The following is a 24,151-nucleotide window of genomic DNA, read 5'->3' on the forward strand; positions in this document are numbered from 1 at the left end:
CAATGGTAGACATCCAATTTGCCCTCCTGTGGAGGGTAAACCCCTGCTCTTGGACACAACCCCCCCAGAAGAAATTGAGAAGGAGAAAACATGGTTGGAAAATGGCATCCATAGTGATGCTCTTGGGGTTTTTCTATGCCTTTATCATAGAGATCAGGGGAAATTCCTACAGTGCCAAATGGAAGTGACATCACATCCTCCACAAACTCCACCCTCAAAATCCCTTTCCATATGCTGAGATGTTGCTGTCAACCCTAACTAATGATCTCACTTTGTATAAGGCAATTTCATATGTGTATGTCATTATTCTTTTTTCTTTGCCACAGTAGATGACATGAGGGAGAGTGGGGAGGAGGAGGAGAAGGATCAATCCCCAAGATCCGAAGAAAAAGGAACACTGACAGGAAGAGGCTTACAGCTGAATTATGAGCAGAGAGAGGCCTCAAAGAGGTCCCCAGGAAGCCACCCTACCATCTCTTCTGTGGACACAGATGTGGAGTCAGCTCAAAAGAGCATCAGTGATAAGAAAAACACAGAGTCCAGAGAAACATTCTGCCAGAGCTCAGGCCAGAAAAAGCATCAGCGTACCCGCACAGAAGAGAACCCACAGGCAAGTTCAGACTGTGGCGAAACCTTCAGCGACCGGTCCGGCCTTATCGCGCACTTCAGGACCCACGCACAAGACAAACCATTCAAGTGCTCAGAATGTGGGAAGAGCTTTAGTAAGAAGTCGCACCTGAATAACCACAAGACGATCCACACTGGAGACAAGCCGTTCAAGTGCTTGGAGTGTGGGAAGGCCTTCCGGGTGAGCTCCTTCCTTACCCTGCACCAGAGAATTCACACAGGCGAGAAGCCGTATGTGTGCCCTGAGTGCGGGAAGGCATTCCGTGTCAAATCAAGCCTCAGTTCCCACGAGAGAACACACACAGGTGAGAAGCCATACAAATGCTCCCACTGTGAGAGAAGCTTTAGTGTGAGACCTAGCCTTGTCGCCCATGAGAGAATCCACACGGGAGAAAAGCCCTACGAGTGCTTAGAGTGTGGCAAAAGCTTCCGTCGGAGCTCCGATCTCTTCATTCACCAGGGTAGACACACGGGTGAGAAGCCGTACCAGTGTTCGGTCTGTGGGTTAAGGTTTGGAGAAACGTCAAAACTCATTACCCATTACAGGATCCACACAGGAGAGAAACCGTATAAATGTTCAGAATGTGGGAAGAGCTTCACCCTAAGCTCCTATCTGAATAGTCACCAGAGAATCCACACTGGCGAGAGGCCCTACGAGTGCAATGAATGTGGGAAAACCTTCAGGGTAAGCTCCTGCTTTAGGAAGCACCAGAGAATCCACACAGGAGAGAAACCTTTCCAGTGCCCTGTCTGCGAGAAAAGCTTTAGTGTAAGCTCACGCCTCAATGCGCACATGAGAATCCACAGCGGAGAGAAACCCCACAAGTGTTTGGTCTGTGGGAAAGCATTTGGGACGAGGTCAAACCTTAGCAGGCATCAGAGAATCCATCCCGAAGAGAAACAGTACGAATGCCCAGTTTAAAATTTCTAGGGGAGCTCTAGCCTCCTAGCCCACTGGAGGGCCCACACCAGAGAGAAGCCAAACAGATGACTGGATGATGGGAAGAGCTTTCACCAGAGCTCCAATCTGGCTAAGCACCACAGAGTCCACCTCGCAGAGAAGACCTATGAATACTCCATGTGCAGCAAGAGCTTCAGCCAAAACCCCAACCTCTCCTGTCACCAGACAACTCAAGTGGGAGTATGTAGCTAGCACAACCACACCACTCAACAGTTCCTCCTTAAATGGACCCCTAATAGATTGCCAACCCTTTTCTCTCATGGAGAAGCCAAAATTTGAGGGCTTCCTTGCCTGTTTTAGTTTCAGCAACTTCCCACCCACTGAGGAGGGACTGTGGCTCAGTGGTAGAGCGTCTGCTTGCCATTCAGAAGGTCCCGGGATCAATCCTTGGCATCTCCAGTTGATAGGATGAAGATGGCTTTCCTGATTCACTCAACTGACTCCTGATTTTCTTGGCAGTTGATCCACATGCATTGGAATCCGTTTGGGCACAGTTCTTCCGCGAATCTGCCTTCCCTCTGCATTTTCACTATTGTGGAGTCAGTTCATTTTCACTGAACAAAATAAGGGGGGAAGAAACCCAACCTTAATAAAACAAAAGCTGGGTACCCAAGGTTGGGTGGAAAAGGTAAAATTGTATAATAGAAAAATATCTTTACTTTAAGGCACTTATATCTCGGTTAAAAACATTAAAAATTATAAAACAAGGCACAATGGCAACTCATAAGGTTGATAGACTTAAACCACACAGACCATACGCATTTCGGCCTACAGGCCTTCATCAGTGGTCAAATAAAAACATATAATACACAAGTATTATACAAATGTATGGCCATATATAGATAGCTTTATACGAGTCCAGGCATGTGTATAGGTTGTATAATGCATTTCAAATTAGAAATCCCTCTAGGTAGAATACCTGTAAGTTGTTCTACCTTGGGCTGTATTGGTCTCTCATACATAGTGTGCCTACAAGTATCAACCTCGTAAAGCAGTTTAAGTCTATCAGTCTTATGAAGAAGAGTTGGCCTTTATATGCCCACTTTCTCTACCACTTAAGGGAGACTCAAACTGGCTTACAATCACCTTCCCTTCCCCTTCCCCACACCAGACACCCTGTGAGGTAGGTGGGGCTGAGAGAGCTGTGACTAGCCCAAGGTCACCCAGCTGGCTTCATGTGTAGGAGTGAGGAAACAAATCCAGCTCACCAGATTAGCCTCCGTTGCTCATGTGGAGGAGCGGGGAATCAAAACCAGTTCTCCAAACAGTGTCCACCGCTCCAAACCACCGCTCTTAACCACTATACCACGCTGGCTGCCATTGTGCCTTGTTTTATAACGTGTAATGTTTTTAACTGCAATATAAGCACCTTAAAATAAAAAACATTTTTCTGTTAGATAACTTTACCTTTTCCACCCAACCTTGGGGGACCCAGCCGTCGGTTCATTTTCTTCTGCATGTGCCTTACAGATTCAGGATTTTGAAGGGAGGGTCCTGCCATCGTTGGTGGAGTCACAGCACCCACACACCCTTTTTATTTCTTGCTCATGCTTACATCGATATACCGATATCATGGCTGTTGGTTTTTTTTTTTAAAGGCACTAAAATATGCCACAGTAATGATGGGTCAAAAAGGTTCTCTGCATCGCCAGCTTTCTTTCTTTTCTTTCTTTTTAAACTAAGTCCTTAGCCTCTTTCCTTGTTGAGGATAAGGAAAAAGACATATCTCCGCCAGGGAGGGGGGCCAGAGGGTTAACTTTTTAAAGAAGGAAAGCTGACGGTTCAGAGAACCTGGCTGACTTATCATGGCAATGGTATATCAATATTTTTTTTTACCTTTCTTACAAATCAAAAACAAAAGTACTCACCTTCAGGGTGGGAGGAGGGAGAGGGAGTGGTTTCATGACGACAACAGTCCTATTATTAAAAAGTGGGTGGAAGTGGGCAGGACAAAGAAAACCAACAGAAAAAGATCGGGGTAAAAGTGGACTCGAAAGAATGGGGTTGGGGGAAATGGACAGGAAAGGGAAAAAAAAACCTCAAAGGGAAAATTGTAAGTCCTAAAATGCATGTGGAAATTGAGATGACCTGAAGCAGTATGGGGCCAGAACCAATGAAAAAAAACCATGTGGAAAAACCTTCTGTACAAGGCAGGTTTACCAAGGAGGGGGCCATGGCTTAATGGTAGAGCATCTGCTCGGCATGCAGAAGGTCCCAGGTTCAATTCCCATCTCCAGATAAAAAATATCAAGTAGTAGGTAACGGGACAGCTCTCCACCTGAGAACCCAGAGAGCCACAGAGGGTCTGAGTAGACAGTACAGAGCTTGATAGAGGGAGGGTCTGATTCACTGTAAGGCAGCTTCATGTGTTCCCTGGATGGCCCTATTTGAAGTGAATTGGAAGGGGTGGGACCATTGCCAAGGAATTCTCTTTTGAACGAGTCTATGCTTCTTATAGGGGTGGATACTGAGGGACAAATGAATAGACTTATTGCATATGGGAAGTCTGGTTCATCTGCTTCCCAATTTGTAAAACAGATCCCAAGATGGACTTTTTTTTAGTTGAGCCAGAAAAACAACTGTCTACTCCGTAGCTACGGCCCATTTCTCTCTTCTGTTTCTATGATCAGTGTCTGAGTTTTAAGCAATTAGCAAATAGGCTCTAGAAACTGGGTGCAGAATGAAGCATCCTGGCAAACTCAGCTTTAATAAAAATAATAATAAAGTCAATTTCTATCCTTTATCATTTGAAAGTGTGCAGGTAACACCTGGTAAAAAAAAATGGAGGTAGGGCGATCAAGATGTCAAACTGGAGCGGGACTTCCTGCGCCAGAAATTACGCCGAGAAGAAGAGGATTGCCTGAACAGTCTTTCTCCTTCTATCATACTATGTGATTTGCTTGCTGGTTGACTAAATAGTTGTTTTGTAATCCACCTTGAGTCCCAGCGAGAAAGGCGGACGTGAAATGAAGCTAATCATCCTTACCTATGCCAGGATCCTGTTGGTGCCACTGGCATACTGTTACAGAGCAGTGGGGGCAACCGCAAAATGGCAGAGAAAACTACAAAAAGACTGCCACGTGAAGCAAAGTCATGCACACAAACCCACACACAGAGGAAGCCCAAGCGGAAGGGGAGAAGAGGGGTAATTTTTAAAAAGACACTGGGAAAGAGGAGTGAAAGAGCAAAACGAACACCGTGGTGGCAGCTGCTGCTGGAACAAGGTTATTCTCATCTGCACACCCAAGCAGATCTCCGGTGGCCAATCAGAAGCCCTGCTTGTAGGCTTGCCAGGTCCTTGTTCGTCACAGGTGGGAGGCTTTGGGGGTGGAGCCTGAGGAGGGCGGGATTTGGGGAGGAACTTAAATGCCATAGGGTCCAATTGCCAAAGCAGCCATCTTCTCCAGGTGAACTGATTCTCTATGTGTAATAGCAGGAGATCTCCAGCTAGTACCTGGAGGTGGCAACCTTACCTGCTTGGCTTAAGCCCTAAAAACACTTGGCGGGCAATAGGAAAGGCGCCGTGTTAGGGACCCCAAATTATGCAAATATTCTTGATTTGTTTAATTTACTTTTTTAAAAAATAAGATTTTATTAGATTTTTTTAGGTAATACAGAAAAGAAAGGGAAAAGGGGATAGTAAACGTATAACACATCTTGTTGGGTTGGCGTCTAGGACAGGTCTTCTCCCTTCTTATCTCTTACATCAAACTTCTATTTTAATCTAATTTCTATTTTGACTTCATTCCATCTCTATTATCATTATGTAGTTCACGAATATCAAACAGTTATTTTAGCACTTCTTATTTTTTGTTGGTTCTTTCAATGTTACAATGGTTCCACATTAACATACCACACCCTCATTAGCACATTATCTTGATACAGGACAATGATCAGCACATTATCTTTAATGCTTTGCAGGACAATGGCTCAGCTCAAACCCAACCCCCTTCTGACTATATATTACTCTTCCTACACACTTGACACTGAGACACTGTCCTTCAGTGTGACTCCTCTGAAGATGCCTGCCACAGCTGCTGGCGAAACATCAGGAAAGAAAATACCAAGACCACGGTCACACAGCCCGGATAACCTACAAGATCCAATGAACTCTGACCGTGAAAGCCTTCGACAATACTTCTTATTTTTATCTATTCTTACTAATATCTTAAATAATCTACAATCAGCTCAATTAAACACATATTGTTTCTATCTTTAATTTACAGTGTCTTCCATAGAATAGTTGCCATTTCTGTTCGTGTTCTTCTGGCGAGTTCTTCTTTATCCAGTTGGATAGTCTTGCCATGTCCGCATATTCGTACATTTTTGTAAACCATTCGTTTAATGAAAGTATTTTCCTGTCTTTCCAGTATCTTGCATAGAGTTTTCTTGGTGCTATCATCCCATATTGAAAAAGTTCTTTGTCTAAAGATTTTAGTTGCAGAGGAATCATTCCCAGTAAAAAGTACTTAGGTTGTATATCAAAGTCCTGTTGAAAAATAGCTTGTAGTTCTCCATGTATTCCTTTCCAGTATTTCTGCGCCTTTCTACAGTTCACCATTGATGAAAGAAAGTGCCTTCGGTCTCTGAACATTTCCAACAATTAGCTTGATTAGATTTATACATTTTTTGAAGATCTTTTGGAGCAAAATGCCATCTGTAAAACATCTTGTACCAGTTTTCTCTAACTGTCTGGGAACTTGAAAACCCTACCTGCTTGGCTTAAGCCCTAAAAACACTTGGTGGGCAATAGGAAAGGTGCCATGTTAGGGACCCCAAATGATGCAAATATTCTTGATTTGTTTAATTTACACATGTTGCTTAATTACATATTCTTGGCACAAGAATTTGTTGCATAGTTTCAATACTGTGGTCTTTTTTTTTTTAATGCAAGGGACAAAGGTAGCCCTGCTAGCTGAGTCCTCCTTCCCGCCCCCCTCCAAGAGCAATTAAAGGTGTGTCTATACCATGAAAGTGAACGTTAAACCTCAGGCAATCCGAGGAACTGTAGTTGTGTGAGGGATGGGGCAGGTAGGGTTGACAACCTCCAGGTACTGGCTAAATCTCCTGTTATCACACAGTATTTCAACACGCAACCACAAAAATTCTTTTTGTTATTTTTATAAATATTTTTCTTATGCTCACATAGACAAGTACTTCCAGTTCACAGAATCATCATTATAAACAAAGAAACCTTGTAATATTACAACTAACACAAGCTTATCAAATAACTATAAAGAGACAGGATCGAATTACTGTTCATCAGAGTCACACAAGTCTCTACAGCAACAAATTCACTTGCTGCGATCCTCTGTGTTGTATAAGCACTGGGCTCCTCCGTAGTCAGCTGATGGCGGCTGACCAATAATGTCTCTTTCTCTCTTTCTCAAGGCTGTATTGTTGTCCATGTGCAGCAAGCACCGTGGTAAAAATCATAGCCAGAAGTTATGTCAACAATATGACAAGCCACCGGTTTAAGCTTTGTTTCGCTGGTGATTGCTTCATCAGATTAATAATTTCTACATCCGACCACCATTTTGTGGTTCACACATCCAAATCTATCAGCCTTGTAGCTGGAGATCTCCTGCTATTAAAATTGATCGCCAGTCGATAGAGATTTGTTCACCTGGAGAAAACGGCCGCTTTGGCCATTGGACTCTACGGCATTCTGGTGGCGAAGAGGGTCCTAGCAACCCTAGGAGCAGAGCTAGCAATCTCTAACTTCAGAGACAGCAAAAGAACCAGTCCACTTGTAACTTGAAATTCCTGTGTAATACTGAAAATGGATATTGGTCATGATACACCCAAAGGGACGGACATTCGCCCTGTGTGGATCCTTTTAGATGCTGGAACTACACTCTCCTATGGGAAAAGGATTGTTCCCTTAAGACATATATTAGTGCAACAGGTGCAGTGATTTAGAGTGTCGGACTAGGATCTCGGAGAACCAGGTTCAAATCCCAGCTTTCTCATGGAAGCTCATTGGGAGACCTCGGAGCGGTCCCACACGCTCAGCCTAACCTACACCCCAGGGCTGTCGTTAGGATAAAATGGAAGGAGAGGAGAATGAAGTCAGCCACTTTGGGTCCCCTTTAGGGCAAGGCACAAGTGAAGTAAATAAATCAACAGATCTCCGCTTGTTGCCCTCCCTAGGGGCTTGAAAACATTATGCAATGAAAATACAATTAGCACCCTAGGGCCAAACGCCAGAGCATGGAGCCACGGGGGGGATAGTGACAGTCCACCAACCCTGATGGAGCAGATCAAGGGCCCGTCCAGCTGTTGACCAGCTGTTGACCAGTAATCTGTACAATAACCCTGTAAGGTAGACCAGTATTATTATTACCTTGTTAGGTGTGTAGTGTGGATGGAACATTACTCAGGGGCTGAAGAAACCTAGGGATACACACACACACATGCAAGGGTGGACATTTTCCAGGATTCTTGAAGCCAGGAACTGCTGGCTCCAATTTTTCAATAATTTTTCAAATATATATAAAAAACACAGCGACGCCCGGAAAAGTTTAGTTCCCAGCAGGAGAACAAAGTGCTGCAACAAAATCTAAAGTTTTGGGCAGGAAAGGGTTGCCTTCTGTCCCTTTGTCAGCATCTCTCCAGCTGGTCTCCCCTGCAGGGGGGGCCGTCAGAGGAGGAGGCTGCCCCCCCCCACAACCCCAGAAGAGCCAAGAAACCCCCTCTTTCCAAAGACTTCTGTTCCTCCCTCTGGGTCTGGCTGTTGCAGGGAACTACATTTCCCACAAGGCCTTGCGAGAAGCATTGAGGTCAACCCTTGCCTTTCCCAGATGTTGAAGGGGGCAGCTTTTCCTAGAGGGGGAGGAGGAGATTTGGGCAAGATGGAGCCCCTTAGGGTCTTTCCTCTTTCTGCCTCCCCCCGGCTGGAGGGAGGATCTGGCTTTTGCACGTCTTTTGCAAGGGAGGTGAGTCAGTGGAGGGTTGCATGCAGCAAAGATCTTGGGCAAGAATGTGCAAGGGGGAGAGAAGACACGTGTGAATCGGAGGGGAAGAGGGGGCCGGAGGGAGCACCACGATCAGGGCGGGGGCTTGCGTTTCTTGTCCTCTGGATGTGTTTCCTGCAACCAGCCTGAGTTTATTTTATTGTCAACAGCTTGATCTGATCCATCAGGGTTGGTGGACTGTCACTATCCCCCCCGTGGCTCCCTGCTCTGGCGTTTGGCCCTAGGGTGCTAATTGTATTTTCATTGCATAATGTTGCCTTTTCTGGTGCATGATCCCAATGAGCACCATCCTCGAGAAGATCTCTGAACCGGCAACTGGACTGAAGGTGCGTCAAGGGGTTGTCATCTAATTCACTCGGCCTGTCTTTGCTTCCTCCACCTTCCTGGCTTCTCTGCAGGGCCGGATTTAGGTTGGATGAGGCCCTAAGCTATTGAAGGTAATGGGGGCCCGTTATATGTCCAGCTGTCCTTTGTCAACAACAGATTGTTGCTGTTTTTTGCATTGAATATATGCTATATGGTAATTTATGGACCTAATAGGGAGCAGGCTCTCCATGACTCTTAACCCACTTCCTTAGCACACAGACATACAGGGATATTCTGCCCAGCAACAAGCTATTCCCTGGCTGTCCTAATACATTTTACAGAAAGGAAAAGAGATTATTACAAATTGCTAAATCAGTGGATCTTCCATAGTCAGGGGAAGTCTACCTGCTGTCACACTAGCAGGCCATTACTTACATCATAGGAGCCTACACAACACAAAACACTGTTGCTGTATGTAGGTTTTATTTTATTTATTTTTTATCTTATATTTTGGAAATGTACATCCAGGTTTTTTTTTTCCTTTAAATTTTTTGGGGGTCCCCAAGAGAGTGGGGCCCTAAGCTAGAGCTTGTTTAGCTTATACGTAAATCCGGCACTGCTTCTCTGGAATGAACCATCACTTCCATTGCAAAATATTAGAGGGCCATACAGCAGGGGTGTCGAACTCAATTGTTACTGAGGGCTGGCTGCGACATAAGTGTCACTTGGTTGGGCTGGGCTATGCCTTGCTAGCCCATATGGAGAGTGGGAGGGGTGACTGCCTCAGTTGGCTTGCCGGCCAGAGAAGAGCTCTCAAGGGGCCGGATCTGGCCCTCGGGCCTTATGTTTGACACCCCTGCCATGCAGGCCATCTAGTCGAACCCCCTGCTTAATGCAGGATTAGCCAAGAGCATCCCTGAAAAGTGTTTGTCCAGCCTCTGCTTAAAGACTGCCAATGAGAGGGAGCTCACCACCTCCCTAGGCAGCTGATTCCACTGTCGAACAACTTTTACTGTAAAAAAATTTCCTAATATCCAGCCGGTACCCTTCCACCTGCAATTTACACCCCTTTATTGTGAGTCCTATCCTCTGCTGCCAACAGGAACAGCTCCCTTCCCTCCTCTAAATGACAGCTCCCCCCTCAACCTCTTCTTCTCCAGACTAAACATTCCCAATTCCCTCAGCCTTTCCTCGTAGGGCTTGGTCTCCAGGCCCCTGATCATCCTCGTCGCTCACCTCTGCACCTGCTTGATTCGGTCCACATCCTTTTTGAAGTGAGGCCTCCAGAACTGCACACCATACTCCAGGTGCAGCCTGAACAATGTTGTGTACAGCGGAACTATGACGTGCTGCTCATATTTAACTTCTGGTCCTCCCGTACCCAAAGATCTTGATCACACACGCTGCTATTCAGAAGTGCATCCCCCATCCAGTATGCATGTCCCTCATTTTTGTTACCCAGATGTAGAACTCGGCACTTATCCTTGTTGAATTGCACCTTGTTCGCATCCACCCACTTTTCCAATGTGTTCAGATCTCATTGAATTCTGCCTCTGGCTTCTGGAGTGTTCGCTGCTGCTCCCAATTTGGTGTCATCTGCAAATTTAATGCGGTCCCTCCACACCGTCATCCAGATCACTTATAAAAATATGGAAAAGTACCGGGCCCAGAACCAAACCCTGTGACACCCCAATGGATAACTCCCTCCCTCCGGATGAAATGCCATTGACAGCTACTCTTTGAGTGCTGTTCTGCAACCAGTTCTTTATCCACCTAACTGTCCTAGGGTCCAGTCCACAGTCCTCTAGTTTTGTTAGTCTTTAAGGTGCTACTGGACTCTTGCTCTTTTCTACTGCTATAGACAAACTAACACGGCTACCCATCACGATCTATCAGTTTTCATTTTGTTTTTATATATAAGAATAATCCCCTCCCCCCTGCATTTAGGAAATCTTCTGCAGTATTTTAATCTTTGCCTGAACCCGTTTCTGTTATATGAAATTTTACATCTGCTGAGATGATGCAGTAGCTTACTTGACCAAGAGAAGGCCAGTTCTGAATTTGTATTTCTTGGAGATTTTCAGTATATTCTAATTGTCCGAGATTGAAAAAAACGGATGCAATTTTCATTGCTGTCAGTTTGATGTATATCGCTCTTCTAATCAGTTGACTGGCCAATGGGATTCTTCTTTATTTCTTGAATTCTCAGGGACAGGAATTGATCATCAACTGGGCCATCTTTTCCTCTTTCAGAGATCCACAGTGCCCTTTGAGGAGGTAGCCGTGTTCTTCACGGAGGAGGAATGGGCTCTCCTGGATCTAGGGCAAAGAAAACTCTTCTGGGAAGTTATGGAGGAAAATTACGAGATGGTGGCCTCTCTGGGTAAGAATTGTTTCCCTTTTATTATGAGCGTGGAAGAGAAGGGAGGAGATGGCAGCTTCCTTTGGCCCTCTTGACATTCAGGACACACTTTCATTTGCCACAGAAGAAAGAACGAAGCTCCCACACCCAGGGATCTTACAGCTCCTGTTAAAAAAAAAAAAGCATCAAGCATTCCATACTGTAAAGAGCAATCTGTTGATGAAAAGGGCTCTGCTTGGGAGAGACGGGCAATCTGAGTTAGGTTCCTGCTAGAAAATCTCCGCTGCTCCTGTTTTGTTCTTCGGCCTTTCTATTTTGGCGCAGAGTGGTTCTCCCACAGTCCTTTGTTTGAGTGGCTGAGGCTGATGGGAGGAGAGGAGGGATGATCATTTTTGATTTGACTAAGCCAGAGGAGGGGCCCTCGCTCAGTGACAGAAGTTGCGTTCTGCATCTCGAAAGTCTGGAGTTCAGTCATGACGCTCGAAAAAGGGTTTAGACAGGAAGATTTTGGGTTGTGGGGCTGGGAAAGGCCCCTGCCTGAGACCCTCCCGAGGCACCACTCCTTGGGGTGGAATCAGCTGGGCTGGATGGAAAGTTGCAGGTAAAATCTGGGCAGAGGGAAAACGAGAGTCGTCTGTGAGCACTTCTGTCTTGTGAGAAAGATGGTGAGGAAGGAAGGTGGCATGTGGGGAAGAGAAGCCAGGCAAAAGGCGCAGCAGACAGGTTTCCAGGTAGGGCTTCTCTTCATAACGTTCTGCTCTTGTTTGGCCCCCTCAGAGCAGTCCCAGGGAGAGCCAGGCCAGACACGGATGAGGCCCACAATTTAATATTGTTAATAGAGATCAAGACAGACGGGGGAAGGGGCGGAAATCCCTTCTCTCATCACAGCTCTGCACTTCAGGAAATATCTCTCTGGAAGTTGGGAAGAACGAGGAGGTGAAATTTGGCCTCCCAAGATCATCCTAAAGTTGGAGACCAAGTTTCCAGTGCCTAGCCTTGTTTCCTGAGGAGGTAGGCCTGCCACAAAAAGACAGACAGGCAGGACACTAGTAATATAGACAAGACCCCACCCACTCACTCCCTTCACCAACCACATAGTATTTTTTCATAGGGGAAAGCCCCCTGCGCCCTCCGTGGGTTAACACCTGCAGTTTTGTTTAGCCATATTTTTGTCCTATAATGGTAAGTATTTTCAATACTGTTCCCTCCTTGAGATCTTCCTTTCATAGAATCGTAGAGTTGGAAGGGACCACCAAAATCATCTAGTCCAACCCCCTGCACAATGCAGGAATTTCACAACTACCTCCCCATCACACCCCCAGTGACCCCTACTCCATGCTCAGAAGATGGCCAAAATGCACTCCCTCTCATGGTCTGCCTAAGGTCATAGAATCAGCATTTCTGACAGATGGCCATTTAGCCTCTGCTTAAAAACCTCCAGGGAAGGAGCACTTACCACCTCCCGAGGAAGCCTGTTCCACTGAGGAACCGCTCTAACTGTTAGAAAATTATTCCTAATGTGTAGATGGAAACTCTTTTGATTTAATTTCAACGCGTTGGTTCTGGTCCGGCTTTCTGGGGCAACAGAAAACAACTCGGCACCCTCCTCTATATAACAGCCCTTCAAGTACTTATGCTGCAGCATTTATGCTGCTGCAGGGGTTCTGCAGCCACCGCAAAAGTGTATCTTGAGTGCAAGGGTTTGCCAGTGCCAAACAGGGCGTTTCTGTGGGCCAAGCTGACTTTCATCAGCTTCTAAAGCCCTTTCGACCTGGTAATTCCTCCAATATTCTTAGATCTGTCCTTTTTGTGTGTCTAACAGCCCATTCCTGAAGGGGGTTAGTTGCAATGCACCTCCTGATCAGTTTGCTGCTAGGTGCAGCAACCCAAAAACAGTAATTTGCAGAAAACCCTATGAAACGTTCCATTGCGTTTCACAGGGCGATGCCACCATTTTAGCAGGTGTAACTAGGCGCTTTCAAAGAGGGGCATTATCAGGCCGAAAGGGCTTTAGAAGCTGACGAAAGTCAGCTCTGCCCACAGGAATAGCCTGTTGGGCACTGGCATGAGCCCTTGCACCAAAGATACTTTTGCAGTGGCCACGGCTCCCCTGTGGCAGCGTAAATACCCCTGTGCTGGTGTTGATGCCCATCTGGGTGGTGTAAGTGGCAATTACGCTACCATACGAGTCACACCACCCCCTAAACTCTTTCAGCCCCCCTTCGGGAATGCACATTTACCCTCCATTCATATCTCCGGTTTTGTATTGAGTTTTGTATTGAGCCTGAAGAGTACACAGCTCACTGCAGTAGGAGATTTCTTAAGAAAGAAGGAAGCTGCCCCCAAAAGCAACCAATGAGCACAGAAACCTTCTTCCACATTCCCAAATACTTCTGGGTTTATTGGTTCTTGTAGGTTATCCGGGCTGTGTAACCGTGGTCTTGGAATTTTCTTTCCTGACGTTTCGCCAGCAAAGAAAATTCCAAGACCACGGTTACATAGCCCGGATAACCTACAAGAACCAATGAACTCTGACCGTGAAAGCCTTCGACAATACTTCTGGGTTTTTTTCTGTTTGGGTCTTGTTGCAGGGAACTCCAATTCCCAGAAAGCCTTGCAAGCACCAGAGAAGTCCGCTCTGCCTTTCCTAGGTGTCCAGGGTGTGGTTTTTCCAGGAGGTGGAGAAGGAAATTTATGGAATAAGCAGATACACGGGGCCTCTCTTCAGTCTCATTTTCCCTGGCTGGAGGGAGAATTTGGCTCTTGCACATCTACTGAAAAGGTGAGTTGAGGATTTCTTCAACAGCATGAATAGGAGAGGGGAGAGGAAGTCTGTGTGAATGGGAGCGAATGAGAAGTGGGAGTGTAGAGAGAATGGCTTCCTGGGCAGGATTTGTGCATTTGGGTGGGAGGTGCTTGGGTTTTCCCTCTCTTGAATTTGTTCTGTGCAACCAGCCTGGATTTATTTTATTGTTAATAGCTAGATGGAGCCCTGGTCTGATCCAGCCGGGTTCGTTGTCTGTTCTTTCTGGCCCCTGTAGATAGCTACACTCACAATTTTGCTTTTTGCACGCTCCACAGGCTAACTCCCAAGCAGGTGTTTGGCTATATTTTACTCCTGTAGTAGAAGTATTTTAAGTACCTTCTGTTGCTTCCTGTGGAATGTATATCCCATGAGCATCATCCTCAAGAAGACCTCTGAATGGGCAAGTGGTCGGAAGGTTTGATTTGTGACAGAGGGGGATTTAATTCACCCTCCCTGTTTGTGCTGCCCTCCACCTTCCTGGCTCCTCACAAGTGAACCTTCGCTTCCATTCCTAAAAACACAGGGATGTTCCGCAAGTAATCTGGACCAGCATATTGTGATTCCTGTCATTTCTGTCATCACAACTCCCACAATCATCCTGAACCTTATGCCAGTAGTGAGGCTCCTTCAGTGTTACTACTCTGAAGATGCCTGCCACAGTTGCTGGCGAAACGTCAGGAAAGAAAATTCCAAGACCACGGTTACACAGCCCGGATAACCTACAAGAACCTCCTCGCTTTCATTTAAATATCATAAGTAAGAAAATCTACCCCCCACTTACTAATTTTTCTGCAAGGTGTTTATCTTTGCCTTGTGTGTGTTAAGTGCCATCAAGTCGCTTCCGACTCATGGCGACCCTATGAATCTAAGTCCTCCAAAATGTCATGTCTTTGACAGCCTTGCTCAGATCTTGCAAATTGAGGGCTGTGGCTTCCTTTATTGAGTCAATCCATCTCTTGTTGGGTCTTCCTCTTTTCCTGCTGCCCTCAACTTTTCCTAGTATGACTGTCTTTTCCAGTGGCTCTTGTCCTCTCATAATGTGGCCAAAATACAATAGCCTCAGTTTAGTCATTTTAGCTTCTAGGGTCAGCTGAGGCTTGATTTGATCTAGAAACCACTGATTTTTTTTTTTGACAGTCCACGGTATCCGTAACACTCTCCTCCCCTCACGTCTTTGCTTTACACCATTGCTTTAATGTGAAATCCCAAATCCATGGAGATGATGCAGCAGATTGCTTGCAGTTGAAGGGTGTGTGTTGTACAAGCTGCAGCCATTCCACAATCCGCAAGTATCTGACAAGGTCTCTGAGGCTGCAGGTTTGTGCTGGATGTTTTGTGTCCTGCATCTCTCTGCCACCAAGACACAAAGGGACAGAATAGAACAAAACACACAGTGATCTTAATTAATTCATCTGTATGCGCACAACATTTTGTGACCCATGAGCAAGAGCCAAGACGCTTTACTTGTGATGGCATACAATTCCGCATACTTTGAATCTGCCATAGAAATTCTGGTTTCTGGAGCTACTAGACGTTTACAACTGATGACGACTCGAAACAGTATTTATTAGCCGGCATCCTGACTTATTTTTGTTGTGTGTCTCTGGGTATTGTTGTCAAAAAAGTTATCACACGATATGTGTATCATATTGAGAATTGCTGAACCAAATGATATATGAATATTGTCGAAGGCTTTCACGGTCAGAGTTCATTGGTTCTTGTAGGTTATCCGGGCTGTGTAACCGTGGTCTTGGTATTTTCTTTCCTGACGTTTCGCCAGCAGCTGTGGCAGGCATCTTCAGAGGAGTAACACTGAAGGACAGTGTCTCAGTGTCAAGAGTAATATATAGTCAGAAAGGGGTTGGGTTTGAGCTGAATCATTGTCCTGCAAAAAATAACAAAGGTAATGTGCTAATCTTACAGGACAATGATTAGCACATTACCTTTACTTACAGGACAATGATTAGCACATTACCTTCGTTATTTTTTGCAGGACAATGATTCAGCTCAAACCCAACCCTTTCTGACTATATATTACTCTTCCTACACACTTGACACTGGGAGACACTGTCCTTCAGTGTTACTCCTCTGAAGATGCCTGCCACAGCTGCTGGCAAAACGTCAGGAAAGAAAATACCAAGACCACGTTTACACAGCCCTGATAACCTACAAGAACCACATGATATATGTATTACTATTGAGAACTGCTGATGAGAATTGCTGTATTACATGAGATGTGTATTATTTTTGAGAACTGCTGAACTATTTCATATATATATATGCTAATTATAATAACCATCTTTGTACTTCACTTTTTTATATGGATTATATACACTTTGGTTAATTGTATCCTTGTTCTTGACCTCTAGTATTTTGTACCTCTTTTTTCCTGTTGTTTAGAGATTTCCCTCCCTCCCTCTTTTGCTTCCTTTTTTAAACTTTAGAGTAACATAGAATACCTCTGCAGTCAAAAATGTTCAAAGCAGAAACCTTCTCTGGAAACATAATTTCTGTGTATTTCTGGAGTTAAATGTGCAAAGATAGTATAGTAGGCAGTGGTAGACAGTCAGTTAGGGTATCTTTTTAAAATTTGATTGAACTTGATCAAGAGAAGCCCAATTCTTTGCAATTTTCCGAATTTGTATTTATAGGAGACTTTCAGTAGGTGTCAGAGGGTCAAAAAACGAATGCAATTTTCCTTGCTGTCGGTTTAATGTATTGCATTCTTTTAATCAACTGAATATCCAATTGGATCCTATCTTCTTGCTTGAATGCTTGGGGACAGGAATTGATAATCAACAGGGACATATTTTCCTCTTTCAGAGATCACCAGTGTCCTTTGAGGAGGTAGCCGTGTTCTTCACGAAGGAGGAATGGGCTCTTCTGGATCCAGGCCGAAGGAAACTCTACTGGGAAGTGACGAAGGAAAATTATGAGACCGTGGTCTCTCTGAGTATGGATTATTCCCGTTTAATTATAAATCAAGATGTGTAGGGAGGGGGTGGCATCTTCCTTTGGCCCTATTGAATTTCAGGACACACTTTAAGAATGCAACTCCCACGGATATGAATATTACAATGTCTGAAATTGAAAGCATGAATTATTTCCATGCTCTAGTGACAAATGTGTTGATGAAGAGGACTCTGATTGGGAGGGATGGACAATATCTAGTTAGGTTAGAATCACAGAATCATAGAATTGGAAGGGGCCATGTAGGCCTTCTAGTCCAACCCCCTGTTCAATGCAGGATCAGCCTAGATCACCCCTGACAAGTGTTCCTCCAGCCAGTGCCTGAAGACTGCCAGTGAGGGCACGCCTCACCACCTCCCTAGGCAGCCAATTCCAATGCAGAACTACTCTGACTGTAAAAAAAGTTTTCCTAATGTTCGGCCGATATCTTTCCACCCATAATTTATACCCATTATTGCAAATCCTATCTTCTTCCAACAGGAACAGTTCCCTGTTCTCCTCTAAATGACAGCCCTTCAAGCACTTAAAGAGAGCGATCATGTCCCCCCTCAACCTCCTCCAGACTAAACATTCCCAACTCCCTCACCTTTCTTTCTAGGGTTTGTTCTCCAAGCCCCTCATTTTCCTCATCATTCTCATCTGCACCTGCTCCTTTCTGCCCACATCAGATGGGAAATCTGCACTTACTCTTGTTGAATAGCATCTTGTTCACATCTGCCCACTTTTCCAGGGCGTTCTGAAGTCTTTATCTTGTGGAGTGTTCGCTACTCCTAGTTTGCTGTTATCTGAAAATTTAAATGAGTAGCCCTCCCCCTCATCCAGATAATTTCTAAAAATATTGGAAAGTACCAGGCCCAAAACAAAGCCCTGTGGCTCCCAGCTGGTCACCTCCCTCCAATCAGATGAAATGCTATTGACAATTACTCTTTGGGGGCAGTTCTCCAACTAGTTCCCTGTCCACCTAATTATTCTGGAGTCCAGTCCACAGTCCAGTTTTTTCATCAGAACATCATCAGGAATCCTGTCAGTTGCTTTACTGAAATCCAGGTAAACAACGTCGACAGCATTTCCACAATCCAGGAAGCCCGTTACTCGATCAGAACGGCGGCGAGGTTGGTCTGGCAGGACCTGTTTGGGACAAATCCGGGCTTTCCTCGGATCACCAAGTTGTCCTTCAGATAACTGGCAAATGCCTGCAGCTCCCATTTTCTTCTTTGGCCATTCACTTTTGACGGGGAGTGGCTCTCCCACAGTCCATTGTTTGAGTGATGGAAGCTGATGGGAGGAGAGGAGGAATGGCATTGTTGATTTGACTCGGCCAGAGAAGGAATTTCCCACCCCGGTGTTCACAACCCCTAGCTTGCAGCGGGGGCGGGGGGGGGGATTCAAAGACATTTTTAAACCCCTTTGTTTTGTAAAGGAAGGAATATTTTCCACCCTCCCTGTCTGTGCAGCTTTTTTTCTCTATTTTTATTTATTTATTTATTTGACATTCTTCTAACCCACTCTCCTACAGCAAGCCAGGCTCAGAGCAGCTGTGGAGACACAAAGCAGCTTACATTGATTCCCTCCCTCCTTTTTATCCTCACAACAATCCTGCCAGGTAGGTCTGGCTGAGAGGCTGTGACTGGCAACAGGTCCCCCAGGGAGCACCCATGGAGGAGTTCTGGGTATCTGAAGCTGTGTCTCTTAGATCCTAATTGGACGCTTCAACCACCACACCGGATCTGATAGGTTAGGGAAGTTGCTAGATCGCGTTTGTCTTGTAGAGGGGAGATATTTCCCACCCTCCCTGTCTGTGCTGTGGCACTTTCCTGGCTTTTCATGAGTAGACCTTTGCAAATAGCAGAGGGGTGCTGAAGAGGTAATCTCTGCCCAGAATGGTCCAGTCCCCTTCATATTTGACACTGCGAGTCCCACCGTCATCCTGAAATGGGGGGCTAATATTGAGACATGTAGCTTCATTTTTAATGAGTTATTCCTTCCACCTTTCTTTTAACTGCCCCCCTCCCACTTCCAGCTGTATTGAAGATTTATTTGCTTTATACTCCACCTTTCTTCCCAATAGTGGTTCAAAGCAGCTTACAGAATTCTCTGCTCCTTCATTTTATCCTCTCTACGACACTGTGAGGTAGGTTTGGCTATGCGTGTGTGATGCAGCCAAAGTCTCCCAGTGGAGTAGAGTGGGAATTCAGATCTCAGTCTCCCAGAGCCTAGTCTGAAATTCTAACCACTATACCACACTGGCTTTTGCAGTGCAGCTGCTGTTGAACAGTAGAGAGCCACCAGTCCTGGAAGAGTCAGGCAAGACTCACGCCAGGTTGTCATTGATGCTGGGTCTGGCCCAGGGAAATTCTTTCTCAAAGGTCAAAGCAGCCCTCAAAAGGTCACTGACGCCTTATTTCAATAACATTCAAGACTGTGTTTTAACATTTATTTTCCTATTCGATTTCTGTGTGTTGCCTGAATAAATACCAGAAAACATATGAACCTTGAGGTGGTCTCAAGAGAAACTTTCTGGAATAGAAGAAAGAAATCTGTTCCCTCTTCCTTTGGTCACCTGTTTCTCCTTTTTCCAAGACATTCTGGTCTGTGGTTAAATATTGCTGAGGTTTTTCCAGGCCCCGCAGTTTCATTGTCAAAAATACAAGTTGCCACTGACTGTACCTGCTCACTGGTATTTATACCTTTTCATTCTTACTTGATTTCTGCCTCTCTTTTGCAGTTGCAGATCTGAGGGAGATGGCACGTCCAAAGGAATCAGGAAGGAGAGTTGTGGAAAAAGACAATGATTGGGAGGTGGAAGCAAAACCTGGGGATCAAGTGCTATGGAAAAGGAACGTAATACAGAAGCAGATGAAGGAATTGGTTGCCTGTCAGAGCAGAAATCAACCTGAAGCCTCAACCCAACATGTAACATGTAAGAGGAAGAGAAGGCATAATGGTACCATGAATGAGAATGGGTTCCCCTGCAAATTAAGTGTTAAAACATATCAGAATGTTGCAACATGCTGGAAAACATATAAATGCTTGGAATGTGGAAAGACCTTCCACAGGAGTAGTGGACTAAAACAACATGAAAAGATTCATAAAGGGGAGAAGCCATATAAATGCTTGGAGTGTGGAAAGTGCTTTTCTCGGAATGGCGACCTAAGTCAACATCAAAAGGTTCACACAGGGGAGAAGCCATATAAATGCTTGGAATGTGGAAAGTGCTTCTCTTGGAATTGTGACCTAAGTCGACATCAAAAGCTTCACAGAGGAGAGAAGCCATATAAATGCTTGGAGTGTGGAAAGTGCTTTTCTCGGAATGGTGACCTAAGTCAACATCAAAAGGTTCACACAGGAGAGAAGCCATATAAATGCTTGGAGTGTGGAAAGTGCTTCTCTCGAAATTCTGACCTAAGTCAACATCAAAAGGTTCACACAGGGGAGAAGCCATATAAATGCTTGGAGTGTGGAAAGTGCTTCTTCCAGAACTGCATCCTAACTACACATCAAAGGATTCACACAGGGGAGAAGCCATATAAATGCTTGGATTGTGGAAAGTGCTTCTTTCGGAATGGCGACCTAAGTCAACATCAAAAGGTTCACACAGGGGAGAAGCCATATAAATGCTTGGAGTGTGGAAAGTGCTTCTCAAAGAATCCCCTCCTAACTAGACATAAAAGGGTTCACACAGGGGAGAAGCCATATAAATGCTTGGAGTGTGGAAAGTGCTTGTCTCGGAATGGCTACCTAACTGAACATCAAAAGATTCACACAGGGGAGAAGCCATATAAATGTTTGGAGTGTGGAAAGTGCTTTTCTCGGAATGGCCACCTAACTGCACATCAAAAGATTCACACAGGGGAGAAGCCATATAAATGCTTGGAGTGTGGAAAGTGCTTCTCTCGGAATGGCCACCTAACTGCACATAAAAAGATTCACACGGGGGAGAAGCCATATAAATGCTTGGAGTGTGGTAAGTGCTTCTTCCAGAATTTTAGCCTAACTATACATCAAAGGATTCACACAGGAGAGAAGCCATATAAATGCTTGGAGTGTGGAAAGTGCTTCTCTCGGAATTGTGACCGAAGTCAACATCAAAAGGTTCACACAGGGGAGAAGCCATATAAATGCTTGGAATGTGGAAAGAGCTTCTCAAAAAATCCCCTCCTAACTAGACATCAAAAGGTTCACATGGGAGATGCAATATAAATGCTTGGAGTGTGGAAAGTGCTTCTCTCAGAATGGCACCGTAACTGCACATCAAAGGATTCACATAGGGGAGAAGCATTATAAAGGGTTGGAGTGTGGAAGTGCTTCTCTTACAGTGGCTACCTAATTGCATATCAAAGGATTCACACAGGGGGAAAGCCATATAAATTTTTAGAATGAGGAAAGTGCTTCTCTCAGAATGCCCACTTCACATCAAAAGATTCACACAGGGGAGAAGCCATATAAATGCTTGGAGTGTTGAAAGTGCTTCTCTCTGAATAGCCTCATAATTACACATGAAAGATTCAACCTAGGGAGAAGCCATATAAGTGCATGGAGGGTGGAATGTGCTTCCCTTTGAATGACCACCTAACTGCATACCAGATGGTTCACACAGCAGAAGAGCCATCCAGTCACAGATGCATGCAGGAAACCAGTTGAAGTGGCTGACCTGACAGTATGCAGCCCTCATCTGTCTTATGGTAGCTGCCCTTGACAAGACCCAGCTCTGTGCCCATTTTCCTCCTTTCTATCCCCCATCTTTTCCTCAACCAAATATATGTAGCACCCTGTTGATCAATACCTACACATTTTTCTCTAGAACCCTCTTGCATTCCTTTGTGAAATCATATTATATTAATGGGTCATTCACCAAGGAGGTGAAATTGAGTAATACCTCACATTACCTTTTCCAAAATGAAAGAGTGCTATCATTTTCCAGTGGGAAGTTAGAATAATATGAAACGGTGCCCTGTTGTGGATTAAATTTCTTGGAGGTCCCATCTATCAATGGCTACTAGCAATGGCAACTAAAGGGAATCTCCATGTTCAGAGTCAGTCAACCTCTGAATACCAGCGCCAGGAGGCAACATCAGGGAAAGGCCAAGTCCTCTTTGCTTTCTTGTTGGCATTTCAGCTGAGGACGAGTCCTGGAGAGATGCATGCCAAATGCAAACTTTTACCTTTCAATAAAAAGTTGTTTGTATCATTGAAATCTCTGTTATTGTGTTTTTCTTTTAACGCAAAATACGTGAATGTATGAGTTGTTTTTTCTAAACTAAGACCTCAGTATTCAGGTTAAATTGCCGTATTGGCACTTGGCGATAAATAAGTGGGTTTTGGGTTGCAGTTTGGGCACTCGGTCTCTAAAAGGTTCGCCATCACTGACCAAGGCTGTAACAGGTTCTACAGAGCATGTACTGAGTTCCTTGCAGTAACATGTTGGAGGAGTCCTTAACTCCTATCTGACCACCTGTCACTCAGACCCCTTGAAGCAGCTCCCCATCTCCCCAACCTGGACCAGAGGGGCAGCATCCATTTCCACTCCTCTGCAAAGACCATGGCTCAGCAGCACCTCTCCACTGCCTGCGAGGGAGATGCTCGGAGGAAAGGGGTTTGCCTACATCTTGTTTGAATCCTGCTTCAGTCACCCCAACTTCCAGGGCCGCTCTTGGGGCCAGCCGGGGCCCCTATAGAACACATACATAATGTCCTATATATTAAATTACAATAGCTAATATTTAATTCTACATTTGTTATAGTAGTTAATACTAGATCTATTAGCTAGCAATAGTTATAATATCCAGGAGCTAATTATATGACTAATTATTTCTTATATCCAGTGTGCGCTTTAGAAATATGGAAACCTATTTTCCATATTTTAGCGTAGTAATTTAAGGGGCATATAGGTATCAGTATATAGAAACAGAGAATCATAGAATAATAGAGTTGGAAGGGACCAACAGGGTCATCAAGTTCAACCCCCTGCACAATGCAGGAAATTCACAACTACCTCCCCCCCACACCTAGTGACCAGAAGATGGCCAAGATGCCCTCCCTCTCATCATCTGCCTAAGGTCACAGAATCAGCATTGCTGACAGATGGCCATCTAACCTCTTCTTAAAAACCTCCAGGGAAGGAGAGCTCTCCACCCCCCGAGGAAACCTGTTCCACTGAGGAACCGCTCTAACATCTAAGGATGTGTCACTGGCAAACAAGATCAAGTTAATTCATGCCAGAGTATTCCCTATTACCTGGTATGGGTGTGAAAGATGGACAGTGAAGAAAGCTGTCAGGAAGAAAGTAGATTACTTTGAAATGTGGTGTTGAAAGAGAGAAAAGAAAAGGAGTTGGATTGAAAAAGGGGTGGGAAAGTGGAGAACAAAATACAGGGGAAATAACACCGAAGAACTCAGCGTACGAAATTCCAAACTAAAAAGCAATATTGGTTCTTGTAGGTTATCCGGGCTGTGTAACCGTGGTCTTGGAATTTTCTTTCCTGACGTTTCGCCAGCAACTGTGGCAGGCATCTTCAGAATAGTAACACTGAAGGACAGTGTCTCTCAGTGTCAAGGGTGTAGGAAGAGTAATATATAGTCAGAAAGGGGTTGGGTTTGAGCTGAGTATTGTCCTGCAAAAGTATTGTCCTGTAAGTATCAAGATAATGTGCTAATGAGGGTATGGTATGTTAATATGGAACCATTGTATCCTGAAGTGATCTGTTAATGTGTGTAATCCAAAGCTAATCTGTATGGCTATTGTTGAATGTTGTCTTTGTCTGGAGGTTTTTCAGGGCAGGAAGCCAAGCCTTATTCATTCTTAAACTCTCCTCTTTTCTGTTAAAGTTGTGCTGATGTTTATGAATTTCAATGGCTTCTCTGTGCAATCTGACAAAATAGTTGGTAGAATTGTCCAGTCTTTCGGTGTCTTGGAATAAGACCCTGTGTCCTGTTTGTGTCAGTCCATGTTCAGCCACTGCTGATTTCTCAGGTTGGCCAAGTCTGCAGTATCTTTCATGTTCTTTTATCCTTGTTTGTATGCTGCGTTTTGTGGTCCCGATGTAAACTTCTCCACAGCTGCAAGGTATACGATATACTCCTGCAGAGGTGAGGGGGTCTCTTTTGTCTTTTGCTGATCGTAGCATTTGTTGTATTTTCTTGGT

General features: G+C 44.8%; 1 protein-coding gene across 1 annotated transcript; it reads left to right on the plus strand.

Annotated features, from left to right (window-relative positions):
• The first annotated feature begins 334 nt into the window (after positions 1-334).
• LOC130488345 (zinc finger protein 420-like) lies at positions 335-21,471 on the plus strand. Its single transcript, XM_056862040.1, has 3 exons — positions 335-1,268; positions 20,272-21,185; positions 21,430-21,471. Exons 1-3 carry the CDS (start codon positions 335-337, stop codon positions 21,469-21,471), a joined length of 1,890 nt encoding a protein of 629 aa, XP_056718018.1.
• The last annotated feature ends 2,680 nt before the right edge of the window (positions 21,472-24,151 follow it).

Source organism: Euleptes europaea, chromosome 1 (assembly GCF_029931775.1).
Source record: "Euleptes europaea isolate rEulEur1 chromosome 1, rEulEur1.hap1, whole genome shotgun sequence".
Lineage (NCBI taxonomy): Eukaryota > Metazoa > Chordata > Lepidosauria > Squamata > Sphaerodactylidae > Euleptes > Euleptes europaea.